We start from the raw sequence: 22,719 nt of genomic DNA, 5'->3' as shown, positions 1-22,719 counted from the left end.
CTTTGTCCTTCCATTTCTGTGATGCTCCATTGCCCTCCCAAAGACAGATAAATGAACAAACAAGACCAAAAGAAAAAGAAACAAAAGCAGGAACAAAGAAAAAATACCTCTTGTTTCTATTTCTTGGAGTATATTTTGGTAAGTATTATTTTATATGATCAGATGCACACAGGTATGGTGACTTTGTGTTCCTCTCAAAAATCTCCTCCTTTGGTCTCACTATGTGTGAATGTCTTGAGTTCTGTGCAATTTACCATGTCCCAATGTATATTTAGATCTAGATTCTGCATTACTTTTTTTTAAAGATAGAAGGTATCTATTAATTAAAATACTTCTACAATGTGGCAACATCTTGGTAGGCTGAGATATGACAAAGGGGCGTTACCATACCTGAAAAATTATCCAGCAGGGCACAAATTGCCAGGAAACCAAACCCTTCAGCATGGAAAAACGATAAGGTATAGGAGAAGGAAAAACAATCAATTGGTTTACCCTCTTCACACATGTCTAGATGGCAGTGCCATGACCCTAGATTTGGCCACCTTTTACTATTTATAAGCAAGGAATTATCAGTCTCTCTAGTCATCAGCTATATCTGCCCTAACTCTGCTCACATCTCCCTTCTAGACATCCCTGGGCCTACGAGGATCTGGATCCCAGTGGAGTCCAGATCTAAGGACATGATAATTACCCAAGACCTCTCTAGGACCAAAGCTGTTAAAGTCCTCTAGAGGTGACCCATTATAATCACTAATCACATCTGACTGACTGTTCTACTTTTTTGAAAAGTTTTCTTCAATAGTGTATAAAAGTCATTATTTCCCCTATTCCTTTCTACTCTCTCATCAAGTTTCCTAGTTTACTTTTCAGATATATGCATTGAGTATTATGGCTTTTTCTAGGATTCCTCTTTTCATTCATCTGTTCCACACCCCCCTCCAGTTTTCACTCCACTCAGTCAAGACATGTTGCAGTGTCACATCTGAGTATTGTTTTAGAAGGCTGGAAACTCATTGATAGATTCAGACTCTGACTATTCAGGAAATGGTCAGGAGTTATGTTGGGCTGTAGCATACATTATAGGTGGTAAAAGATCATTTAAAAAACAAAAATGGATGAGGGGTTGGGGATGTGGCTCAGTGGTAGAGTACTTGCCTAGCATGCACGAAGCCCTGGGTTTGATTCTTCAGTATCATGTAAACAAAAAAAAGCTGGAAATGGTGCTGCGGCTCAAGTGGTAGAATGCTAGCCCTGAGCAAAAGAAACTCAGGGACAGTACCCAGGCTCTGAGTTCAAGTCCCAGGACTGGCAAAAAAAAAAGGCTGAAAATATTCACAGGCCAGACTGTGAATGACTGAAAATATCTTAGGAATATGTAAATGTTCATAAACACTAATACAAGAATTATCAGTACAAGAATCATCCATGGGATCCAAACAGAATGTTACTGTGAAAAGATTGCTTTGGAACGATTGCAAGTGACTGTCTCTGAGTATAACATTTTTTCCATGTGCACAGGAGATAAACCTTCTATGAACAAGGACCAGACTTTTCTGAAGTTTCATTTACATTACTTCTTTAATTGCTTATTTTTTGCCATAACCATGGAACCATAACCAAATCAAGTCATGAACAATTAATCCTACATAATCTTTGAAAATTTTTGTGCTTACATTTAAGTTTCTGATTCCTACAGATTTAATTTTTAATTTTAATTTATTTTTAATTTAATTTTCTAGATTTCATTCTGGAAAAGTGGGGTTCATTTGTCCCAGCACAATTTGTTGAAAACTTTCTTTTACCATTGAATAGCCCTGGACTTTTTTTTCTTTGTTGGTGTAGTACTGCGGCTTGAATTCAGGGATTAGCTCTTGTGTGGCATTTTCATTGATGGCCGAGGCTCTACCACTTGAGAAAAGCCTACATGTTCAGCTTTTGACTGCTTATTGGAGATAAATGTTTCTCAGATTTGTCTGCCTGGGCTAATTTTTAACTGTTATCCTCAGATCTAAGCTCCTAAGTGGCTTGGATTACAGGTATGAGCCACTGGCACCTGACTTAGCCTTGACATTTGTGTAGAAAGCCAATTGATTTGAGATTGGATTTATCTTGGATGATCAGTCTATTGCACTATTTGTGTGCCTGTCCTTTCAGCAGTTTTGTAAAATAACTTTGTGACAAGTTCTAAAATTGTATACGATGAAACATCTAATTCAATTATTTTGGAAATCTGGGGTATCGCAATTCCTGTACACTTTGGGGAGCAGATTTTTCCAAAATAACTATTAGGATTTTGGTGAGGATTTCAGTGAGTTTATAGATAGCTTTGGTTATTATCAACAGCTTAACAACATCATTTTTTCCCTAACAAAGAACACAGATTTGATTTATTTAAGTCTTTGATTTCTTTCAACAATGGTTTGTAGCTTGCAGTGAATGAATTTGTACCTCCTTAGGAATATTTATTATGATGTATTTTTGTCTCTATGGTGTTGTTATGAACAGAAGTATTTTTATTTGCACATTAAATTGCACAAAGCACATGGTTTCATTATGACACTTCCAAATATGACTATAACTTACTTTCTTCGTGTTAATTTATTATTCTTTCCGTTTCCCTCAAGTCCTCCTTTGCCTTCCTCTCACCTCAATTAGATTACATCTTCCACATAACAGTCCTCATGCTTTCATATTTTTAAAAATCTGTATTTCCCATGAAAGAGAAAACATATATATTTATCTTTCTGAGTATGGCTTATTCTACTATTTTTCCCACAAATGACACAGTTCTCACTTATGGATGCATAGGACTACAATCTGTACAGATACCTTTTCTTGGCTAATTGTGCTGCTAAGCTCCTAAGCATGTTGCATAGCTTGGCTATTGTGAATAGTGCTTCAAGAAACAGATGTGCAGGTATGTCTACTTTATGGTGGCTTTGATTATTTTGGATATATACCCAAGATCTTACAGTCATAAACCAGTTCTATTTTTAGTTTTTCAGAAACCTCCATACTGATTTCCATAGTGGGTACACTAAGTTTACATTCCCACCAGCAGGGTGTGAAGGCTCCTTTCTCCTTGTATCCTTGCAGCTTTGTGTGTGTGTGTGTGTGTGTGTGTGTGTGTGTGTATCTTCTTGACAAGAGCCATTCTGACTTGTGTGTGGTGGAATATCAATATAGTTCTGATTTGCAACTCCTTTAGAATTAAGTATGTGGAACATTTCTTCATATATTCCTTCTCTTGAAAACTGTTTAACCATTTGCCCATTTATTAATTGGATTATTCATTCTTTTGGTGTCTCATTTTGGAACTCTATATATTCTGGATATTAATAGTGTATCCAAGGAAGAGCTGGCAAATTATTTTCTCCCATTCTGTAAAGTTACTTTTGATTCTAGAAATAACTTATGTGATGCAATATATTTAATGTTTTGCAATCCCAGTTTTCAATTCTGTTCTTATTTCCTGATATATTGGAGTTCTGTTCAGAAAAAAATTATCTGTAACTACACCTTCATGGGTTTTTCTCTAGCAGTTTTCAAGTTTCTGTCCTTACATTAAGTTTTAAAATCCATTTTGAATTCCTTTTTTTTTATTGTAAAGATGCTGTACAGAGGGGTGACAGTTACGTAAGGCAATGACCACAATACTTGTCCATCATTGTTACCCCTTCCCTTGTTGTTGTCCCACTATCCCTTCCCTCCCCCACCTCCCACACTCTTCCCCACCCCCACCTGAAGTTGTAAAGTTCATTTCCAATATACTGTCCTGTTGCAATGGGTCATCCTGTGTACTTGTTTCACGATTTTGTTATTTCCCTTCCCCTTCCCAGATTAGATAGATGTATATATAAGATGCATGGTACCAAAATCAAGTGACAACAGGGGATATTCCATAGGGGGAACAACATACAAAGGAAACAAAAAACTCCACTTAGTAAATTTAAAACCACAACAACACAGACTTCTTGTGTCCATACCTTGGGGTTCGTTTCACTTAGCCTCATCTTATATGGTCATATGTACATAGCTTTTGAGCTCATCTGATCAGATTATCCTATAAGTATACTAATTGTTGCAAGTAAGGGAAACCATGGGACCTAAATTTCTTTGGGACTGGCTGACTTCTTCCAAAAACAAATCCTCAAAGAAACAACTACCCCATCAACAAGTAGGCTAAAGACTTCAAGAGAGACTTCTCTGAAGAGGAAATAAGAATGATCAATAGACACACGAAAAAATGCTCAACTTCTCTGGCCATAAAAGAAATGCAAATCAATACAACATTGAGATTTCACCTCACTCCAGTTAAAATGGCTGTAATCAAGAAATCTAATAGTAACACATGCTGGAGGAGATGTGACCAAAAGAAAACCCTACTACATTATTGGTGGGAGTGTAAACTTGTTCAACCACTCTCGAAAGCAATATGGAGGTACCTCAAAAGACTACACATAGCTCCCTTATGACCCAGTAATCCCACTTTTGGGCATTTACCCAAATGATCACAAACAAAGCCATACTAACGCTACCAACACAATTATGTTTATTGAAGCATTATTCACCATAGCTAAGATATGGAACCAACCTAGATGTCCCTCAGTAGATGAATGGATCAAGAAAATGTTTACACACACACACACACACACACACACACACACACAATGGGATCCTATGCTTCCATCTGAAAGAACAACACTGCCCCATTTGTTAGGAAATGGAAAGACTTGGAATTTATTTTTAAATTTTTAAATTTATTTTTAACATATGAGGAGATTTTATTAGGGTAATTGATTTATGTATAGAGTTTTTTTTACTCGTTTTAAAAAATGTTGCTGTCCAAATGTCATATTTCCTCATCTTTATCTCCAATCCCTGATTTTTTTCTCTGCTTGATAAAGTTTGCTGGTGATGCTTTCTACTGTATTTTTATTTGACTTATTGAGACTTTTCTGGCTTATTTTCAGAAGCTTATAATCTCTGATAAATTTCTTATGCATATTGCTTACTTATTCATGTCTTCAACTGATTTCTTTACTTCATGTATCTGGTCTCTTGAATCTTCTTGAGGTCATTGATGATTTGTTTTTATTGTTGGTCGTGGGATTTGAACTCAGGGCCTGAGTGCTATCCCTGAGCTTTTATGCTCAAGGCTAGCGCTCTACCACTTTAAGCTACAGCTCCATTTCCAGTCTTCTGGTGATTAATTGGAGCTAAGGGTCTCGTGGACTTTCTTGCCTGAACTAGCTTTGGTGAACTGAGATTCTCATATCTCAGCCTTCTGAGTTGCTAGTATTACAGGCATGAGACCCAGGACCTGACAGATCATTCTTAAAATTAGGATTTTGAATTCTTTAGCATTTCTGTCATGTCATTGAATTTGGATGTTGAAGAGTTAAGGATTTTTTTTATTGCTTTGCTTTTTAACATTGCTATGTTTCTAGTTTAATTTTGTATTTATTTTTTTATGTTTTTTATTGTAAAAATAGTATACAGAGAGGTTACAGTTACACGAGTAAGTTAATGAGTACATTTCTTATCAAGCATTTTTACCTCCTCCTTTGTTTTCCCCCTACCACCCCTTCCCTCCCCACCTCCCCAACTACCCCCCCCAAGTTGTAAAGTTCGTTTTCAACATAGTGTCTTGTACATGCCATTGTTACAATAGGCCAACCTGTATCCTTGTTTCAGCATTTTGTTATTTCCCTTCCCCTCCCCAAATTAGAAAAATACAAGATGCAGAGCACCCACGTACTCATGTCAAATACAATGAAAACAGGGGCTATACCATGGGGGAAGAACATACAAGAGAAACAAAAAAATCACATAGTACGTTTTAGATAGGTTAAAAACAATAGCAAGGGGTCTGGGAAGGTGGCTCAGTGGTAGAGCTCTTGCCTTGCATGCCTGAGGCCCTGGGTTTGATTCCTCAGCATCACATAAGCAAAAAGAAAAAAGCCGGAAGTGGTGCTGTGGCTCAAGTGGTAGAGCGCTCGCCTTGAGCTGAAGAGCTGAGGGACAGCGCCCAGGCCCAGAGTTCAGGCCCCACGACCGGACCCCCCCCAAAAAAAACAATAGCAAGAAAGAAAAAAAACAAGTTGTGTCTCAATCTTGGGGTTCATTTCACTTAATATTTTATATGGTCATATGTTAATTTTGTACATTTATTGAGATAGTGTTTCTTTTATTACTATACTCAGAGGAGAAACAGATCATTGAAGTAAAACCAACCATTCAAAAGCTAACCAACTTTTTAAGAAGAAAAGAAGAGTAAATATCAATTATACCTCTAGTAAACTTAGAAAAGAAGTAAACCAGGGTACTTAGAGGACAAACTAAAAGCTTAAAAATGACCAAGCTTAATAATTATTAATTTGATTGTTTATAATAAGTAATAAAAAGGAGGATGATGAGGAAAAAGCAAGATAGAAAAGAGGGGGAAATATGTGAGATTCCATGTATGAAAATAATAGTAAGATGTAGCACACTAAAATAATAGAGACAAAACAGTAAAAGATATAAAAACAGCTGGGTGCTATTGGCTTATGCCTGTAATCCTACTTACTCAAGAGGCTGAGATCTGAGATCATGGTTCGAAGCCAGCCTGGGCAGGAAAGTCTGTGAGACGCTTATCTCTAATTAACTACCAGAAAACCAGAAGTGGTGCTGTGGCTCAAGTGGTAGAGTGCTTTCCTTGAGCTGAAGTGCTCATGGACAGCACCCAGGGCCAGAGTTCAAGCCCCACAACCAACCAAAAAATATATACACAATAACAGACATACAGTAGTTATTGCTAATAGGGGAAACCATGGAGCCTATGTTTCTTTGGGTCTGTCTTACTTCACTTACTATAATTTTTTCCAAGTCTTTCCATTTCCTAACAAATGGGACGATGTCATTCTTTCTGATGGAGGAGGCATAGAATTCCAAGAGTGCGGCTGGAATCAGGAAAGGTACTACTTTTGTAATAGCCCCACAAAAAAAATAATACTTAGGAATTAACCTAACCAAAGAAGTGAAGGATCTCTATGATGAAAACTTCAAAAACCTGAAAAAGGAAATCAAAGCAGAACTTAGAAAGTGGCAAAACCTCCCATGCTCCTGGATTGGAAAGATTAACATCGTGAAAATGGCAATAGTTCCCATGTCTGTCTACAAATTCAATGCGATACCTATCAATATTCTAACTTCCTATCAATATTCCCATTTCATTCTTCAAGGAAATAGATGAGGAAATCCAAAACTTCATATGGAACAATAAAGGACTCCAAATAGCAAAAATGATCCTTAACAGAAAGAACATTACTGGAGGAATATCAATACCAAATTTCAAACTCTACTACAAAGCCATAATAATCGAAACAGCTTGGTACTGGCACAAAGAGAGACCTCAGGACCAATGGAATAGAATTGAAAACCCAGAAATGAACCCACAAACCTATAGCCACCTAATCTTCAATAAGGGAGCTAAAAAAATAGAATAGAAGAAAGACAGCCTCTTCAGTAAATGGTACTGGCAAAATTGGTTAATCACCTGTAGAAAACTAAAGCTAGATCCTTATATACCACCCTGCACCAGAATCAACTCCAAATGGATCAAAGACCTCGGAGTCAAAGCAGACACCCAGAAAAAATTACAGGATGGAATAGGAGAGACCCCAGGTCTCCTTGGCACAGGCCAAAATTTTCTTAATAGAGACCCAGAAACATAACAAATCAAAGAAAGGTTGGACAAATGGGATTGCATGAAGCTGCAGAGCTTCTGCATGGCAAAGGACATAGCTAGCAAGATCAATAGAAAGCCCATAGATTGGGAGAAGATCTTAACTAGCCATACAACAGATAAGGGTCTCAATGTATACCTTTTCAATGTGTTCCTAATTTCTCTAGATAGGACTCCAACAATGTGTTGAATAGTAGAGATCTTTGCCTTGTTGCTGATCTTTGTGGGAGTGTCTTTCAGTCTTTCACCATTAAGTGTGAGGATAGCTATGTGTTCCTAATAAATGCTCATTAATATCTTGGTAAATTTTCTTTATTGCTAGTTCATTGTTTTTTCTTATCATGAATTGTCATTGAATTTTTATCAAATGCTTTTCTTACATGTTTGAGATGAACTTGTATTTCTGAACTTCACTCTATTAATGTGCTTTACAATCATTTATCTTACATTGACCCACCACTGTATTCCTGGAATAAAAGCCTTGGGATATGGTAATTTCCTCTCATACAGTGTTGGATTTGGTTTTATTGTACCTTTCAATACAAAATTTGTCATGTCAGTTTCATTGATTTGTTTGAAAATTGATTAAACTATCCAAATTTCTTGTTCTTATGTATCAGTCAGTTTCGCATCACTCTTATACAATACACAACCTGGACAACTTAAAGGAGGAAGATGTATTTTAGCTCATAGTTATAACTGTTTGAGATCCATGGTCACTTGACTCCATGTTGATGGGCTGATGATAAGGTTGTAAACCGTGACAGAAGGGCAGGATGCACAAAAGCAAATCTTTGATAATGGTACTTTGTTTCAAAACATCTAATGCCTCCATGGGTAGATTTTGTTCCTTTTGCCAAACTTCCTATATGGGTAAAATTTTATACTCCTAAAATATTTCAAAGCATTTACAGTCTGATCTTTGGTGGCTTCATGGATTCTCCAACCATTCTTCTTTACCTCTCAAAATTGCAGTCTCCATGGACACAGGGCCCCTTGTCCATCCTATAAGCAATCGTGAGTAAGCATTCATCCACCTGCTGCTTCCTGCCTTTTCCATTCCACAGAGTATATCCAAGTATCATCAGACACTGTGATCAATCACAGCACAGGTCTCTGAGAGAGTGCTTTTAATGAGTTCCTCTAGGATCTAGACTCCTCTGGGATGCAGGAACTCCTTGGGCTACAGGGATAGGTAGAATGAGAAATGTACACTGGGGTTGCACAGACTTAAATGATGACTACCCCAGCTGTTACTTCAAACCCACACAAAGAATAAACAGGAGTGGGACCCTAGATATTCTAAGAAAGTTATGAAGAGCCTTAGAGTCCTTCCAACTTGAAACCTTTGACTTCCCAGGTCACATCGTGCTCTACATGATGCATTTTCAGGTATCATTCCATTTTTCCCATCTCTCTGTCTTCTAAGTCTTTCCACATTATATAGATACTATGATTAAAGTTCACCACTTATCATCTTTTTATTAATGATAGCATTAACTAATATTGTTTTGTGTATTCCTACAAGATCATGTCATTTAACATAATGACACCTCAGTGAGGGAGGCATTTAATACAGAGGTCCTCACTGGTTTATGGTAGAAATACACAAAGAGCTTTGCAATACTTTGTATCAACCCCCCTACCCAAGAAATTTTGATCACATTTATTCATAGGCAGCACAGAATCTGTGATTTCAAAATGTATTTTACACTCTTCTCTCACTATGGTCTACTGATTGACAGTCAGAGTTAGAGTTACCAAAGATAAAATCTGAACTTGTATGTGTGTGTGATACTGGAGTTTTGAACTTGGGTCCGGGTCCTCATGGTTGTTAGGCAGGTGCTCTACCACTTGAACCATGCCTACAGTCTTGAACCTTTACAATGTGAGCATACCAAGCCTATAGACTCCAACCCATGATTTGACATAGAGTAAGCAGGTGCTCCATATGCAAATTACGTTTTTCAGAGCACCTCCTTCTTCAGTGGTGTCTAAGAACACACATGTACTAGGAGAGGAAGGTGAGAAGCACTATCAAGGGAACAGCCAAGGCCCAGATGCCTGATAGTGGCACTATCTACAAGTGATAGCCCTTTGTTTTATGATGACTAATAAAACCTAGATACTGCCATAGGTCCCACTAAATTCCTAGGGAAGCAGTTAAAGGGGAAAATTCTTTCTTTCTTTATCCCTCTGCGACTCAGTTTGATTTTTTATCCTCCAAGATTAGTGAATCACAAGTGGATAACAGATAACAAAATACTATACATAATGAATTATATAATTATCTGTTTCAGATACACAGTAGTGTGGTTGTGTAATGTAAGATATTCAATAGGTGGGAACTTAGTCTTAGGAATTATTGAACATCCTGTGAAAAGCTATGGTTCATACTAATGAGTGCTTCTTGGAAAAATTTGGTATGACTAGTGATTCTAACAAATTAGAGTTTGTAGCAGTTAAGCCTGAAGGAATCTATCTGACAGCCAACACATTTTCATGAAACAGTAGCCACACTCGCATACTATGCCATGTGCTGTCCCTGTTGTACATTAAGTCAGACATGGCTTTTCTTGCATTTAGTTTGGTGGAAAGTCACTTATTAATTCCAGATTCAGGCATTTAGTATTGTGGGTTGTGTCCAGGGAGTAAACATAGACACAGGTCTATTCTCTACTAGGAAAACAAAGAAGGTTTAGCTGAGTAAGTGACATAATTTATAGCTGAAGGACAAGAAAGAGTAATCAAGGTAAAGCAGGGACAAATGGAAGATGGAGATAGGAGAGAGGAACAGAAAATATGAACAGCTGCTACATCAGAGGTGAGTCATTGTGGGGCCAGATAACGGGGGAGCTGGGCAATTCTCTTTTTCTAAAAATTGTTATTGTAAACGTGATGTACAGAGGGTTACAGTTACATATGTCAGGTAATGATTGCATTTTTTAAAGGGCCACCTCTTCCTTCGTTTTCTCCCACCCAACCCCCATCTCCCACAAGTTGTTCAGTTCATTTTCAATGGTGTCTAGTGAGTATCACTGCTGGATGAGTTCACCCCAAATCAGATAAACTTACATACAAGACAAAAGGTACAGAAATTAAAAAAAAACAGTGACAGGCAAAAAACAGAAAGCATTTTCCTTTATCTTAAGAACTAAGAGCATTTGTGGAACTCTTAACAGGATAATGCTGACCAGATTTTCATCTCAGCCTGTCATGAGGTGAGCAGATTAAAGCTGGCTAAAGCAAGAAGCTTCAAGAAAAGCTTCTTACAGAAAATGCAAGAGGATGTGGTGGCATATTCCTGTGATCCTGGCACTAAGGCAGATGAACGATCAGATTGAGGTCCATGGCTACACAGCAAGATCTTGTCTCCACTTCCTCCCACAAACAATAACAAAAAGAAAAAGGAAGAGTGAAAGGAAAGAAGCAAGCAAGAAAAAAGGCAGAAAGGAATTAAGGAAAGAAAGTGGGAGAAAGCAAGAGAAGGAGTGGAGGAAGAAACGAGAAAGGATAAAAGAGAACAAAGTGGTAGAATCTACAGTACTTTCTAGATTAGATGTGGAAAGTTAGAAAGACAAATTGATGAAAGAAGACACTAAGGTTTCTTAGTTGAGCCTGGGTGCCTTTCAGTGAAACATTAATTGAGAAAAAGAAAGTTGAGTCATGAGCTTCATTAGAGATCTATTGAGCTGAAGATAGTTCTGGTAAGTGGTTGGTGATAGGGTATTATAAGTGATTAAAATATTTATCTGAGGTTTAGATGTTTGTCTGTGCTACAGGAATACTTTCAGGGAGTTATCCATAAAAGGAGAGAACAGTATTCAGGAAAACAAAAGCCCAGAAGAAACAGTGAGGTAGAAGATATTGTTAGAAAGGAACGAGTTGGAAAAATTTACATTGAGTAAGCCAGACCCAAAGAAACATAGGCTTCATGATTTCCCTCATTTGTAATAATTAGAATGTGTCTACAAATCTATAAGTAAGCCCAATGGATAGTGAAAGACAAAAATTACACTTGAACATGATTAAACAGGACTCTAAACATTCACACAGTGAGACCGAAGGAGGATATTCTTAGGAAAGGATCACGAGGGCTCAATAGTTATGTGCATATGATCATATAAACTGATGCTTATCAAAATGAACTCTAAGAAAGGGAAACATGAAGTTTTTTTATTGTACTATTTGCAGTTCTCCTCCTCCTCCTCCTCCTTCTCCTCTTCCTCCTCCTCCGCTCCTCCTCTTTTTTCTCTTTGCTTCCTGTTTTTGATTTCTGTATCTTTTGTCTTGTATATAAGTTTATTTGATTTGGAGAGGAGAAGGGGAAGCATAGAAGCAGTGGGAGAAAAGGTGAACTAATTCAGCAGTGACACTCACTAAACACTATGTTGGAAGTGAACTATAAAACTTTGAGGGGAAGAGGGACTGGGAGAGGGAAAACTGGGAGAAAATGAGGGAAGGGGTGACACTTCACAAAGAAATGTACTCATTATCTGACTTATGTAACTGCAGTCTCTCTGTACATCACCTTTACAATAAAGAAAAAGAAGCCATTTACAATAATTGAGAATAGATGGCTGTGAAAGTATAGGGGATCAGTGACACACAAAAAGTAATAAATGACAATTTTACTAGGCAAGGAAGAGTGAAAATTGTTAATCTAATGAGAAGTGAAGAAAATGGTGACTTGGATTTAGCAACATGGAATGTTTTTATTTGTTTGATACCTTTTGTATAATAAAGGTAAGATAAATTATTGCAGAACACCTAAAAGATCATATATCATACCAATGTATTCATAAATAAATGAGTTTGTAAGACACCATATTATTCTCTCTTAAAGGTCCTAGAGCCAGAGCATGTCAGGAAAGAACCAAAGTATCATCTCAGAGTTTCTCCTCCTGGGCCTGCCAATCCAGCCAGAGCACCATAACCTATTCTATGTCCTGTTCCTGACCATGTACCTTACCACTGTCATAGGAAACTTCCTCATCATTATCCTCATTCGACTGGACTCACACCTCCACACACCCATGTATTCTTTTCTCAGTAACTTGTCCTTCTCTGACCTCTGCTTTTCCTCTGTCACAATGCCCAAATTGCTACAGAACATGCAGAGCCAAGTCCCAGCCATCCCCTACGCAGGCTGCCTGACACAGATGTATTTCTTTCTGTTTTTCGCAGACCTGGAGAGCTTCCTCCTTGTGGCTATGGCCTATGACCGCTATGTGGCCATCTGCTTCCCCCTGCACTACACCAGCATCATGAGCCCCAAGCTGTGTGGGGGTTTGGTGGCGCTGTCCTGGGTGCTGACCACATTCCATGCCATGCTGCACACCCTGCTCATGGCCAGACTGTCATTCTGTGAGGACAATGTGATCCCCCACTTTTTCTGTGATATGGCTGCTCTGCTGAAGCTGTCCTGCTCTGACACTCATGTGAATGAGTTGGTGATATTCGTCATGGGAGGCATCATTCTTGTGATCCCATTTGTCCTCATTACTGTTTCCTATGCCAGAATCGTGTCCTCTATTCTCAAGGTCCCTTCTGCTAGAGGCATCCGTAAAGCCTTCTCAACCTGTGGTTCTCATCTATTGGTGGTGTCCCTGTTCTATGGGACAGTCATTGGTCTCTACTTATGTCCATCAGGGGATAACTCGATTGTGAAGGAGACTGTCATGGCGATGATGTACACGGTGGTGACCCCCATGTTGAACCCCTTCATCTACAGCCTCAGGAACAGAGACATGAAGGGGGCTCTGGGAAGGGTCTTTTGTAAGAAGAGAGTTTCCTTCTTCATATGATTGTAATATTTGAGAGTTTAATTATCTTCCCCCAATAGATAGTGATATGGATATTTGCATGATATTCCTCACTTCTTTCTGCTCACTACCAAACATTGCATTTAATAAAAATATAGAACTATTAATATGTTCGAAAATTGTCATAGGGATATATATATATATATATGATGTAAAAGAGGTTCTAGTAACTGTTTAGGTCACTTTACTTATTAATTCTACTGATTATGGAAGCCACTGTAAAATATTTTAATCACTAGCATATTTTAATTATACAACAGGCTTTCATTGCATTTTTTTAAAGTTTTACCAGAAGTATCAAGTATTCAAATATATATAGGTCATCTTCTAATACATGGGAATTTTTTTTCTTTATTAAGATTAAGTGATTACATAAATTTTTATTTTTATTTTTTTCTGAGACCAGGACTCAAAGTTCATATCTGATGCTTTTGCTCATAGGCTGGCATCCTACTACCTGAGTCATGCATCCAAACCCCTTGTGTTTTTCTAAACACATCAACTTTCTTCTATACTTTTTACTGTGTACTCCCATGTTAATTCTGGTTAAGAGTTAAATTTTGCAGTGCTTTGCCCACCCTTTTAATTTTTTCTTTTGCAAACAAATTTTATTTAAAATTTTGTTATTATGGAGGTGATGTAAAAAGGGGTGACAGTTATGTAAGTGAGGTAAAAAGTACATTTCTTTCTTTTTTTTGGTGGGGGGGGGTCCAGTCGTGGGTCTGGGCCTGGGTGCTGTCCCTCAGCTCTTCAGCTCAAGGCTAGTGCTCTACTACTTGAGCCACAGCGCCACTTCCAGCTTTTTTCATTTTGCTTATGTGGTGCTGAGGAATCGAACCCAGGACCTCAGGCATGCAAGGCAAGCACTCTACCACTGAGCCATCTTCCCAGCCCCAAGTACATTTCTTTTTAGACAAGGATATCCCTTCCTCACTCTCTCCCAGTTTTTCCTCCCCACCCCCTCCCATAAGTTGTATAGTTCATTTTCAACATAGTGTCTAATGAGTATCACTGCTCCATTTGTTCATTCTTTGTACTTCCATTTCTGTGATACCCCTTTCCCTATCAAAGATAGATAAATGAAGAAAAAGATGAAAAGGAAACAAAAACAGCAGCAAAGAGAAGACCTTGCTTCCATTTCTTGGAGTTCATTTCTCCAAATATTATTTTATGTGATCAGATACACATAGGATTGTGCCTTTGTGTTCCTCTCTTAAATTATAGAAAACATGTAGTAATAAATTTTGTCTGATGTAATGAGGCTTTATAATTGCTTCTGACTGCTGGCCAATTTTGTCTCAATTTACCAAATTCATCCAACTGTGGGCCTGGGTACTGTCCTTCAGCTCTTCAGCTCAAGGGAAGTGCTCTACTACTTAAGCTATGGTTCCACTTCCTGTTTTCTGGTGGTTAATTGGAGATAAGGGTCTCATAGACTTTCCTGCCCAGGCTGGCTTTGAACCGTGATCCTCAGATCTCAGCCTCCTGAGTAGCTAGGATTACAGGCGTGAGTCACCAGCACCCAGCTTGCTATTTATCTTTCAAATTGATTGTAATGTCTTTTTCATTCCCTTGTTAATTTAAATAAAGTCTTTTGAATGTATTTATAAAAATTTATTCTTGATCTTTCTGAGCAAGTGTTCACATCGTTATGATTCTTAGCCTTTATTACATCTTCTTTGTTTCATGTATGAACTGTCTTTTTCTTTTACTGATATATACTTATAAATGAAAGTTCCACTTTGCTTTGTTATAGTAATTTAGTTTGTATTTACCTTGGAGCAAGTTATTGGGGCCCTAAAAGCTGTTCCCTTAAAATGATGCAAGAAGCAATTCTGCTTATTTCACTCTTTGACAATCTCTTTTACTTCCTTAGTTTTATCACATTTATTGACAGAATTGGTTTTGGTGATCTTATTGTACTTTCACAAGTATTACAAAAAAAGAAGGAAATCTTGTTATGTTGAAGTTTGAAAGGCGTGCCAACATTTCAGTGTGTGTCAAGTACTGAGCTTGCTTAATATCTGACTATTTTAATTGTTTCTTCTCATTTTCCCCAATCTTGGAAATAGGACATTAGCCATTCATTACTCACCCTTAGGTGCATATATATCATTGTCTAAGTTGCAATCCTCAGTCCATTTGTATTCTTCTTGCTCCCTGCAAGCGATGGCACCTAAAACTATGATCTCATTCTTTTCTAATGTGATGCCAACTACAACTCTTCAGCTCAGGTCTTCTCCAGTGCTCAATTTTTTATCACTTCCCTTTTTATCATGATATATTAATTGTACAAGATATAGAATTCATTATGACATTTCCAGACATGCATATGATATATTTTGATCATATTCTCTCCTCCATTACTCTTTTATATCCCCAGCCTTTTATCCTTTCCTTTCTCACATCTTTACTAGGCCTCTTTCTCTTTTGCCATACCTCCTACAAGACAGAAACACACAATACTTGTCTTTGTGAGACTGGATTATTTTACTTAACCTGATGATCTCTAGTTTCATTCATTATTATGCAAATAACATAATTTCCAGGGCTCTTATCTATGAGTTCAGATAAAACAAAATAGTTTATATGAAACTATTATTTAATTTTTTGGGAGTTAGGCAGGTCAGAATATTAAGGGATATGGTAAAGTTAAGAGATAGAATTATGCCAGGTGCTAGTGGCCCATGCCTGTAATCCTAGCTAGGAATTATGCCAGGAGCTAGTGGCTCATGCCTGTAATCCTAGCTACTCAGGAGGCTGAGATCTGAGGATCCTGGTTCAAAGCCTGCGGGGCAGGAAAGTCAGTGAGACTATCTCCATTTAACTATTGGAAATGTGGCTCAAAGTGGTAGAATTCTAGCCTTGAGCAGAAAAGCTCAGGGTCAGTGCCTAGGCCCTGAGTTCAAGCCCTATGATTGGCTTAAAAAAGAGATAAAAATTATGCCATATTTTGTTCAGAAAGAACATATAGGAGATATTAGAAGGAGATTGATAGATTTGGATGACATTATGTAATTTCCTAAGAACATGAAACACTATGTAAAAATAATAGCACAGTCAAAACAGTATTACACACAAAATGACAAAATCCTGGAATAACTTAAGAAAATAAGGAGTGAGAGTAGGTTTAAACTTTTTTTTCTGAAGGCTAGCACTCTACCACTTGAGACACAGCTACACTTGTTTTGCTTTTTGGTGGTTAATTGGAGATAAGAGTCTCAAGGCCTTAAATGACATAGCTAGCAAGATCAATAGAAAGCCCACGGATTGGGAGAAGATCTTTACTAGCCATACAACGGACAAGGGTCTCATATCTAAAATATACTTGGAACTCAAAAAATTAAACCCCCCAACAACAAATCCACAAAGAAACAACTGCCCAATAAATAAGTGGGCGAAAGACTTAAAGAGAACCTTCTCTGAAGAAGAAAGAAGATGGCCAATAGACACATGCAGAAATGTTCAACATCCCTAGCCATAAAAGAAATGCGAATCAAAACAACATTGAGATATCACCTCACTCCAGTTAGAACGGCAAAAATCAAGAACTCTAACAACAACAGATGCTGGAGGGGATGTGGACAGAAAGGAACCTTACTTCATTGTTGGTGGGAATGTAAACTTGTTCAACCACTTTGGAAAGCAGTATGGAGGTTCCTCAAAAGACTTCACATAGAACTCCCCTATGACCCAGCAATCCCACTTTTGGGCATTTACCCAAATGTTTACAAACAAGAACACATTAAAGCTACCAGCACAACAATGTTTATTGCAGCATTATTTACCATAGCTAAGATATGGAACCAACCCAGATGCCCCTCAGTAGATGAATGGATCAAGAAAATGTGGTATATATACACAATGGAATTCTATGCCTCCATCAGAAAGAATGACATTGCCCCATTTGTTAGGAAATGGAAAAACTTGGAAAAAATTATATTAAGTGAAGTAAGCCAGGCCCAAAGAAACATAGGTCCCATGGTTTCCCTTATTTGCAATATCTAGTATATGTATGAGTCAAGCGGAAAAGGTCAGATAATGTGATGTCAGGAAAATGAACCTTTAGATATGTATTTTAATGTTTTTTCTTTCATGCATGTGTTTCGAACGCATTTATAAGATTATCTCTTTGTTGCTTTGTATGTCCCTCCCCCACAGTATAACCCCTGCTTTCACTATATTTGATGTCAGTATAACTTGTGGAGGAGATGGGGAAAAACCCGTTGCAACAATGAGAAGTACAAGTTGTCATGTCCAAAACGAGCTTTACAACGTCGGTGGGGGGGGGGGAAGGGGGGGAAGGAGAAAGATTGGGATTGGGGGGGAGGGGGGAGGCTGGGAAGGGATGTGAAGGGTAAACCAAAGGAGGAGGCTGCAATGCTTGGTAAGAAATGTACACATTATCCTGCCCATGTAATTGTAACCTCTCTGTACAGTATGTTCACAAATAAAATAAAATTAAATAAAAAAAATTAAAAAAAACAAAAAAAAGAGTCTCAAGGCCTTTCCTGCCCATGAACTGTGATGCTCAGCCTCTTCAGTGGCTAGGATTATAGTCATGAAGGCATGAGCCACCGACCCTGGCAAGAGTAGGTCTTACACTATAATTCTAAGGATTATCTGGGCAAGACAAAAAAGCATAGTGAGGTGATCTAATTCCCTAGTTCAATTACATAGCTAAAGTTCCTTTTAGAATTATTTAATAGCTGCTCCCATGGTGAAAGACCATACTAATATTCTAATACCACCATTATCCTTGACTGGATAAAACTGTATCAAAATACCACATGTTACCATTATAAGCAGAAGGACATTTTACTGTTACAATTGATTTTTTTTGCAGGGCTCCCTTCATGTCTCTGTTTCTCAGGCTGTAGATGAAGGGGTTCAACATGGGAGTCACCCCAATGTACACCATTAACTTGACAGTCTCCTTCACTGTACAATTGTTAGCTGATGGACATAAGTATAGATCAATAACTGAGCCATAGAACAGTGATACAAGGGACACCAACAGAGACAGACAAGGCCACGGGTTAAGACTTTGTAGATATCCTGAGGAGGTGGGGCCTTGAGGATGGAGGAGGCAGTTCTTACGTTGGACATGATACTAGGTAAGACTGGGGTGACTACAGCAAGCCTTCCCGCCAGAAACATCTCAAATTCACTCACTGATGTGAGTGTGAGCATGCCAGCCTTACAGAATTGGGGAATTCTGTTGTTTTCATAGAAAGGACAATCTGGACATGAGCATGTGCACTATTGGTATGGAAGATGGTAGCACCTAGGACAGCACCATATTATGCCATCATTTCCACACCTTCTCTTCCCCCTCTCATCCCCACCCTGCATCCCTGCATACAGCTTGAGCTTCATGATTCTGGTGTCATACAGTGGGAAGCAAGCGGCCACATAGCAGTATTTCTTCATTGGATTGCTGCATCTGTGGCGATTACATGGGTTGGAAGTTTTAATCATGCATAGTCTTCAGTTTGAAGTGTTTTCATCAATAAGGTAGGACCATTTATTGGGAGGCATGCAGTGTAATTACTTTCCTCTGGACTGCTCAGTAACTCAAATATGCTTGATGCCTGTGTGCTTAGGGAACCAAAGCTAGTTCCCCAGTACTCCTATTATAGAGAATTACCTGGAGTCTCTTGTGTTTCTTTGTGTATGGGTTAGTGTGTTATGAGGCTAGGTGATCAGGTATCAATCGTCCCTTTCTGTGCTGTTAAGCTTCCCTTTTTGGTGTACTGGGAACTATTGCTTTTTTAGTCAATGGGGCAGGAAAGTTTCCTCTTGCTGCCCATGTCGCTGCCTTGTGCTCCCTTGTGTTAGTACATGGAAAACCTTTCAGGCATTCCCCTGAATGTGCCTGACAATAGTGATGGGGAGAACAAATGATGCGCTGAATTCTTATACACAAAAGAGATAGTTAAATGCAGTAATAAGACTATTATAAACACCAACAAACTCACTAATGAAATTGAAAAGGAAATAGGATACTTACAGGGTAAACTAGAAGCATAAATACCATTTAGAGGTATAGGTATTAATAATGAAGTAATGGAATGGAGAAAAGAAAAAAAGAAGATAGGAAATTGAGAAGTATATGGGTGGTGATGCTATCTGAAACAATAGTGAAAGAATAGATATCAAATATGGAGAGACAAAACAGGAAAGAAAATAAGAGTGCAACAACATTAAAAAAGAGAAAAGCAGTCAAAATTTCTTAGTTATTTAGGAGGAGAGTTGATCTCCTCTCAGGATTTTCTTTTGCAGTTTTCTTTGGGTTGAGACATCATTTTCTCTTTTTGAAGTCCAAATACCTTAAGCCAGAAACTCTTGTTTGGGTTGGAGATACACTTCAGTGACTTTGGTGTGTTTCATTATATTGCCTTCAAATATATATGTGTGTGTGTGTGTGTGTGTGTGTGTGTATATATATATATATATACACACACACACACACACATATATATTTGAAGGCAATATATATATATATATACTCTTTGAAGCTCAAGATACTTTCCTCTCCCATTCCACTTTCATTCAACTACATCCCCTCATTTAATAATTGAATTACTTACTTAATTTCACTATTTTTTTTGTGCTAGTCCTGGGGCTTGAACTGAGTGCTTGGGCACTGTTCTTGAGCTTTTGTGTTCAATGCTAGTGCTCTAACTTGAGTCACAGCTTAATTTCTGTTTTTTTTTTTATGGATAATTGGAGATAAGAGTCTCACGCATTTTCCTAACAGGACTGGCTTTGAACCATGATTCTCAGATCTCAGCCACCAGTGTAGCTAGAATTACAGGTGTGGGCCGCCAGTGCCCAGCTCTTCCATTGACTTTTTTTTTCTTCCATTGATTTTTTTTATTGTAAAGATACTATACAGAGGGTTACAGTTACATGAGCAAGGTAATGAGTACACTTCCTATTGAGCCTTGTTACCCCCTCCATTGTTTTCCCCCTACCATCCCTTCCCTCCCTACCTTCCCCGAGGTTCTTTTATTTTTTAAATTGTGATTAAGTGATTACATAATTTCCAAAATTTCACAGTATTGTGGAATAATGATGCTCCTTTAAAGTCACAAGTTCATTCTAATTTTCCTGGAGCAAATTGTCTATCACGGTCTATAACATAACAGTGTACACATATACACCATACATGTGATCAGCAGCATGGGGATATTTAGTAGTGGTTCAACCACATGAGCAGGAGTTCTTTGTTTCTTAAGTCCTGTTAATTTTGTTGCATCACCTAACATTTTGGATTTAGCATCCACTCATCAGGGAGACCATGTACCGTTTGTCTCTTCGCTCTTGGCTTACCTCGCTCAACATGATTCCTTCTAGCTCCATCCATTTCCCTGCAAATGCCATTATAATGGCTGCATAATATTCCATTGTGTATAGATACCACAATTTTTGGATCCATTCATCTGCGGTGGGGCATCTGGGTTGTTTTCATATCCTAGCTATTGTGAACAGTGCTGCAATAAACATGGAGGTGCACGTGTCCTTGTATATTGGTTCCTGTTGTTCAGGGTAGATGCCTAGAAGTGGTATGATTGGGTCGTAAGGGAGGTCAATCTTTAGCTTTCTAAGGACCCTCCAGACTACTTCCATTGACTTTTAACAAAGGCACAAAGACAGTGAGAGGGGCGAAAACTTTCCAACAGTTGTGCTAGGAAAAACAAATTTCCTTACACAATAAAACCCTCATTTCATAGGTATTACTCTCTTAAGATAATTCAAAATAGTCATAGGAATTAATGTTTGCCTGAGTCCTCATGACCTCATCCTCTGTGGAGTTAAAGAAGTCCAGAATAGAAATAAGAAGCATGTACAGAAGGATTGAAGGGCTGTCAAGTTGCATCTAGGAAAACCATTTGAAGCCAATGCAGGACTTATTCCTGAAGCTGTGGTTGAAATAAGAGTTGGAGCTGAGAGAACTTAGTGTAGGATACCAAACATTAGTTGTCAAACGCTAGCCTTTTCTGTCAAGGAATGTTTTACTGATTTGGATGTTGAGTATTTCACCCAAGCATTTTGGTATTATACTTGTCAGTATAATCATTATATTGTACATTATTATTATACTTATAATTCTTGGTTTTATACTTTTGAATCACTGTGACCAAAAAAACCTAACATAGCAACTAAGATTTATTTATTTTCAGAGATTTCAGTTTGATCATCATTTGGTTCTATGTTTGTGGGACTGTGGTTGGGTAATGCACCTCGGTAGAAGGTCAAGAGAGAGTAAAACAGCTTGTAGGAAGAAATGGAAGAATGAGAGAGAAAGGGGAGGGAGAGGAAGGGAGGGAAGGAGAGAGGGAAAGAAAAGGAAGGGTGAAGGAAGAGAGAGAGAGAAAGAGAGAGAGAGAGAAAGTTGGACTAGGACAAGGCTGTGTAAGGGCCTGCTCCCAGGGACCTCCTCCTTCTGACTGTGCCCTACCTATGAAACCTCCTTGCTCCCACCACCTCCCAATAACATCACCAAATTATAAATCTATCAATTGATCATCCCATTGATTAAATCAGAGCCATCACAATCTAATCACTCCCCCAGTGCCTTAGCTCTGCACACTTTGTTGAGGACAAAGCCTTCCATATGTGAGATATACAGTGATATTTCACATTCACACCACACACACACACACACACACACACACACACACACACACACACACACATAAATGTATATCTTGAGGGTGGTGGGGAGAAGAAGGGAGAGAGAGACATAGGTAATGGGAAGGTAGTATAGTGGTGGTGATAGTGAGTTCTTCCCAGACAAGCAATGAGGTGAAAGTAACTAAATGTGTGGGAATTCTGTTATTGGGTTTCTTTTTCTGTCTTCACCCAAAGAAGAGTGGACCATGAGCTGAGGGAATTCTCTTACTTCTGCCCTTTCCATGCATTGGCATATATACAAAATTAGATCATAGAAAGCTGACTTCTGTTAACAGTATAGGCTGGTGTACAAGGGAGGCATGCAGTATTAAGAGACTATGACTTGGAAATCTTTTTTAAAAAAGAGATTTCTATGGTGGTACTCTAATTCAAAACATCTCATGATTTCATGTAAGCTTTTATATTGCTATGATATTTCAAACCATTCACTGCTTTACTGATTTCTTTTAACATTGTTTAAAC

General features: G+C 38.2%; 1 protein-coding gene across 1 annotated transcript; it reads left to right on the top strand.

The window, feature by feature from the left end:
• The first annotated feature begins 12,587 nt into the window (after positions 1-12,587).
• On the top strand, positions 12,588-13,571 carry LOC105985732 (olfactory receptor 1468-like). Its single transcript, XM_013016369.1, has one exon. The coding sequence runs from the start codon at positions 12,592-12,594 to the stop codon at positions 13,534-13,536; it is 945 nt and encodes a 314-aa protein (XP_012871823.1). The 5' UTR covers positions 12,588-12,591; the 3' UTR covers positions 13,537-13,571.
• Positions 13,572-22,719: the final 9,148 nt, after the last annotated feature.

The sequence above is a fragment of the Dipodomys ordii genome, unplaced genomic scaffold, assembly GCF_000151885.1.
Source record: "Dipodomys ordii isolate 6190 unplaced genomic scaffold, Dord_2.0 Scaffold31, whole genome shotgun sequence".
Lineage (NCBI taxonomy): Eukaryota > Metazoa > Chordata > Mammalia > Rodentia > Heteromyidae > Dipodomys > Dipodomys ordii.
The sequence above is the reverse complement of the archived record's forward strand: the minus strand, read 5'-3'. Positions and strand labels throughout refer to the sequence as shown.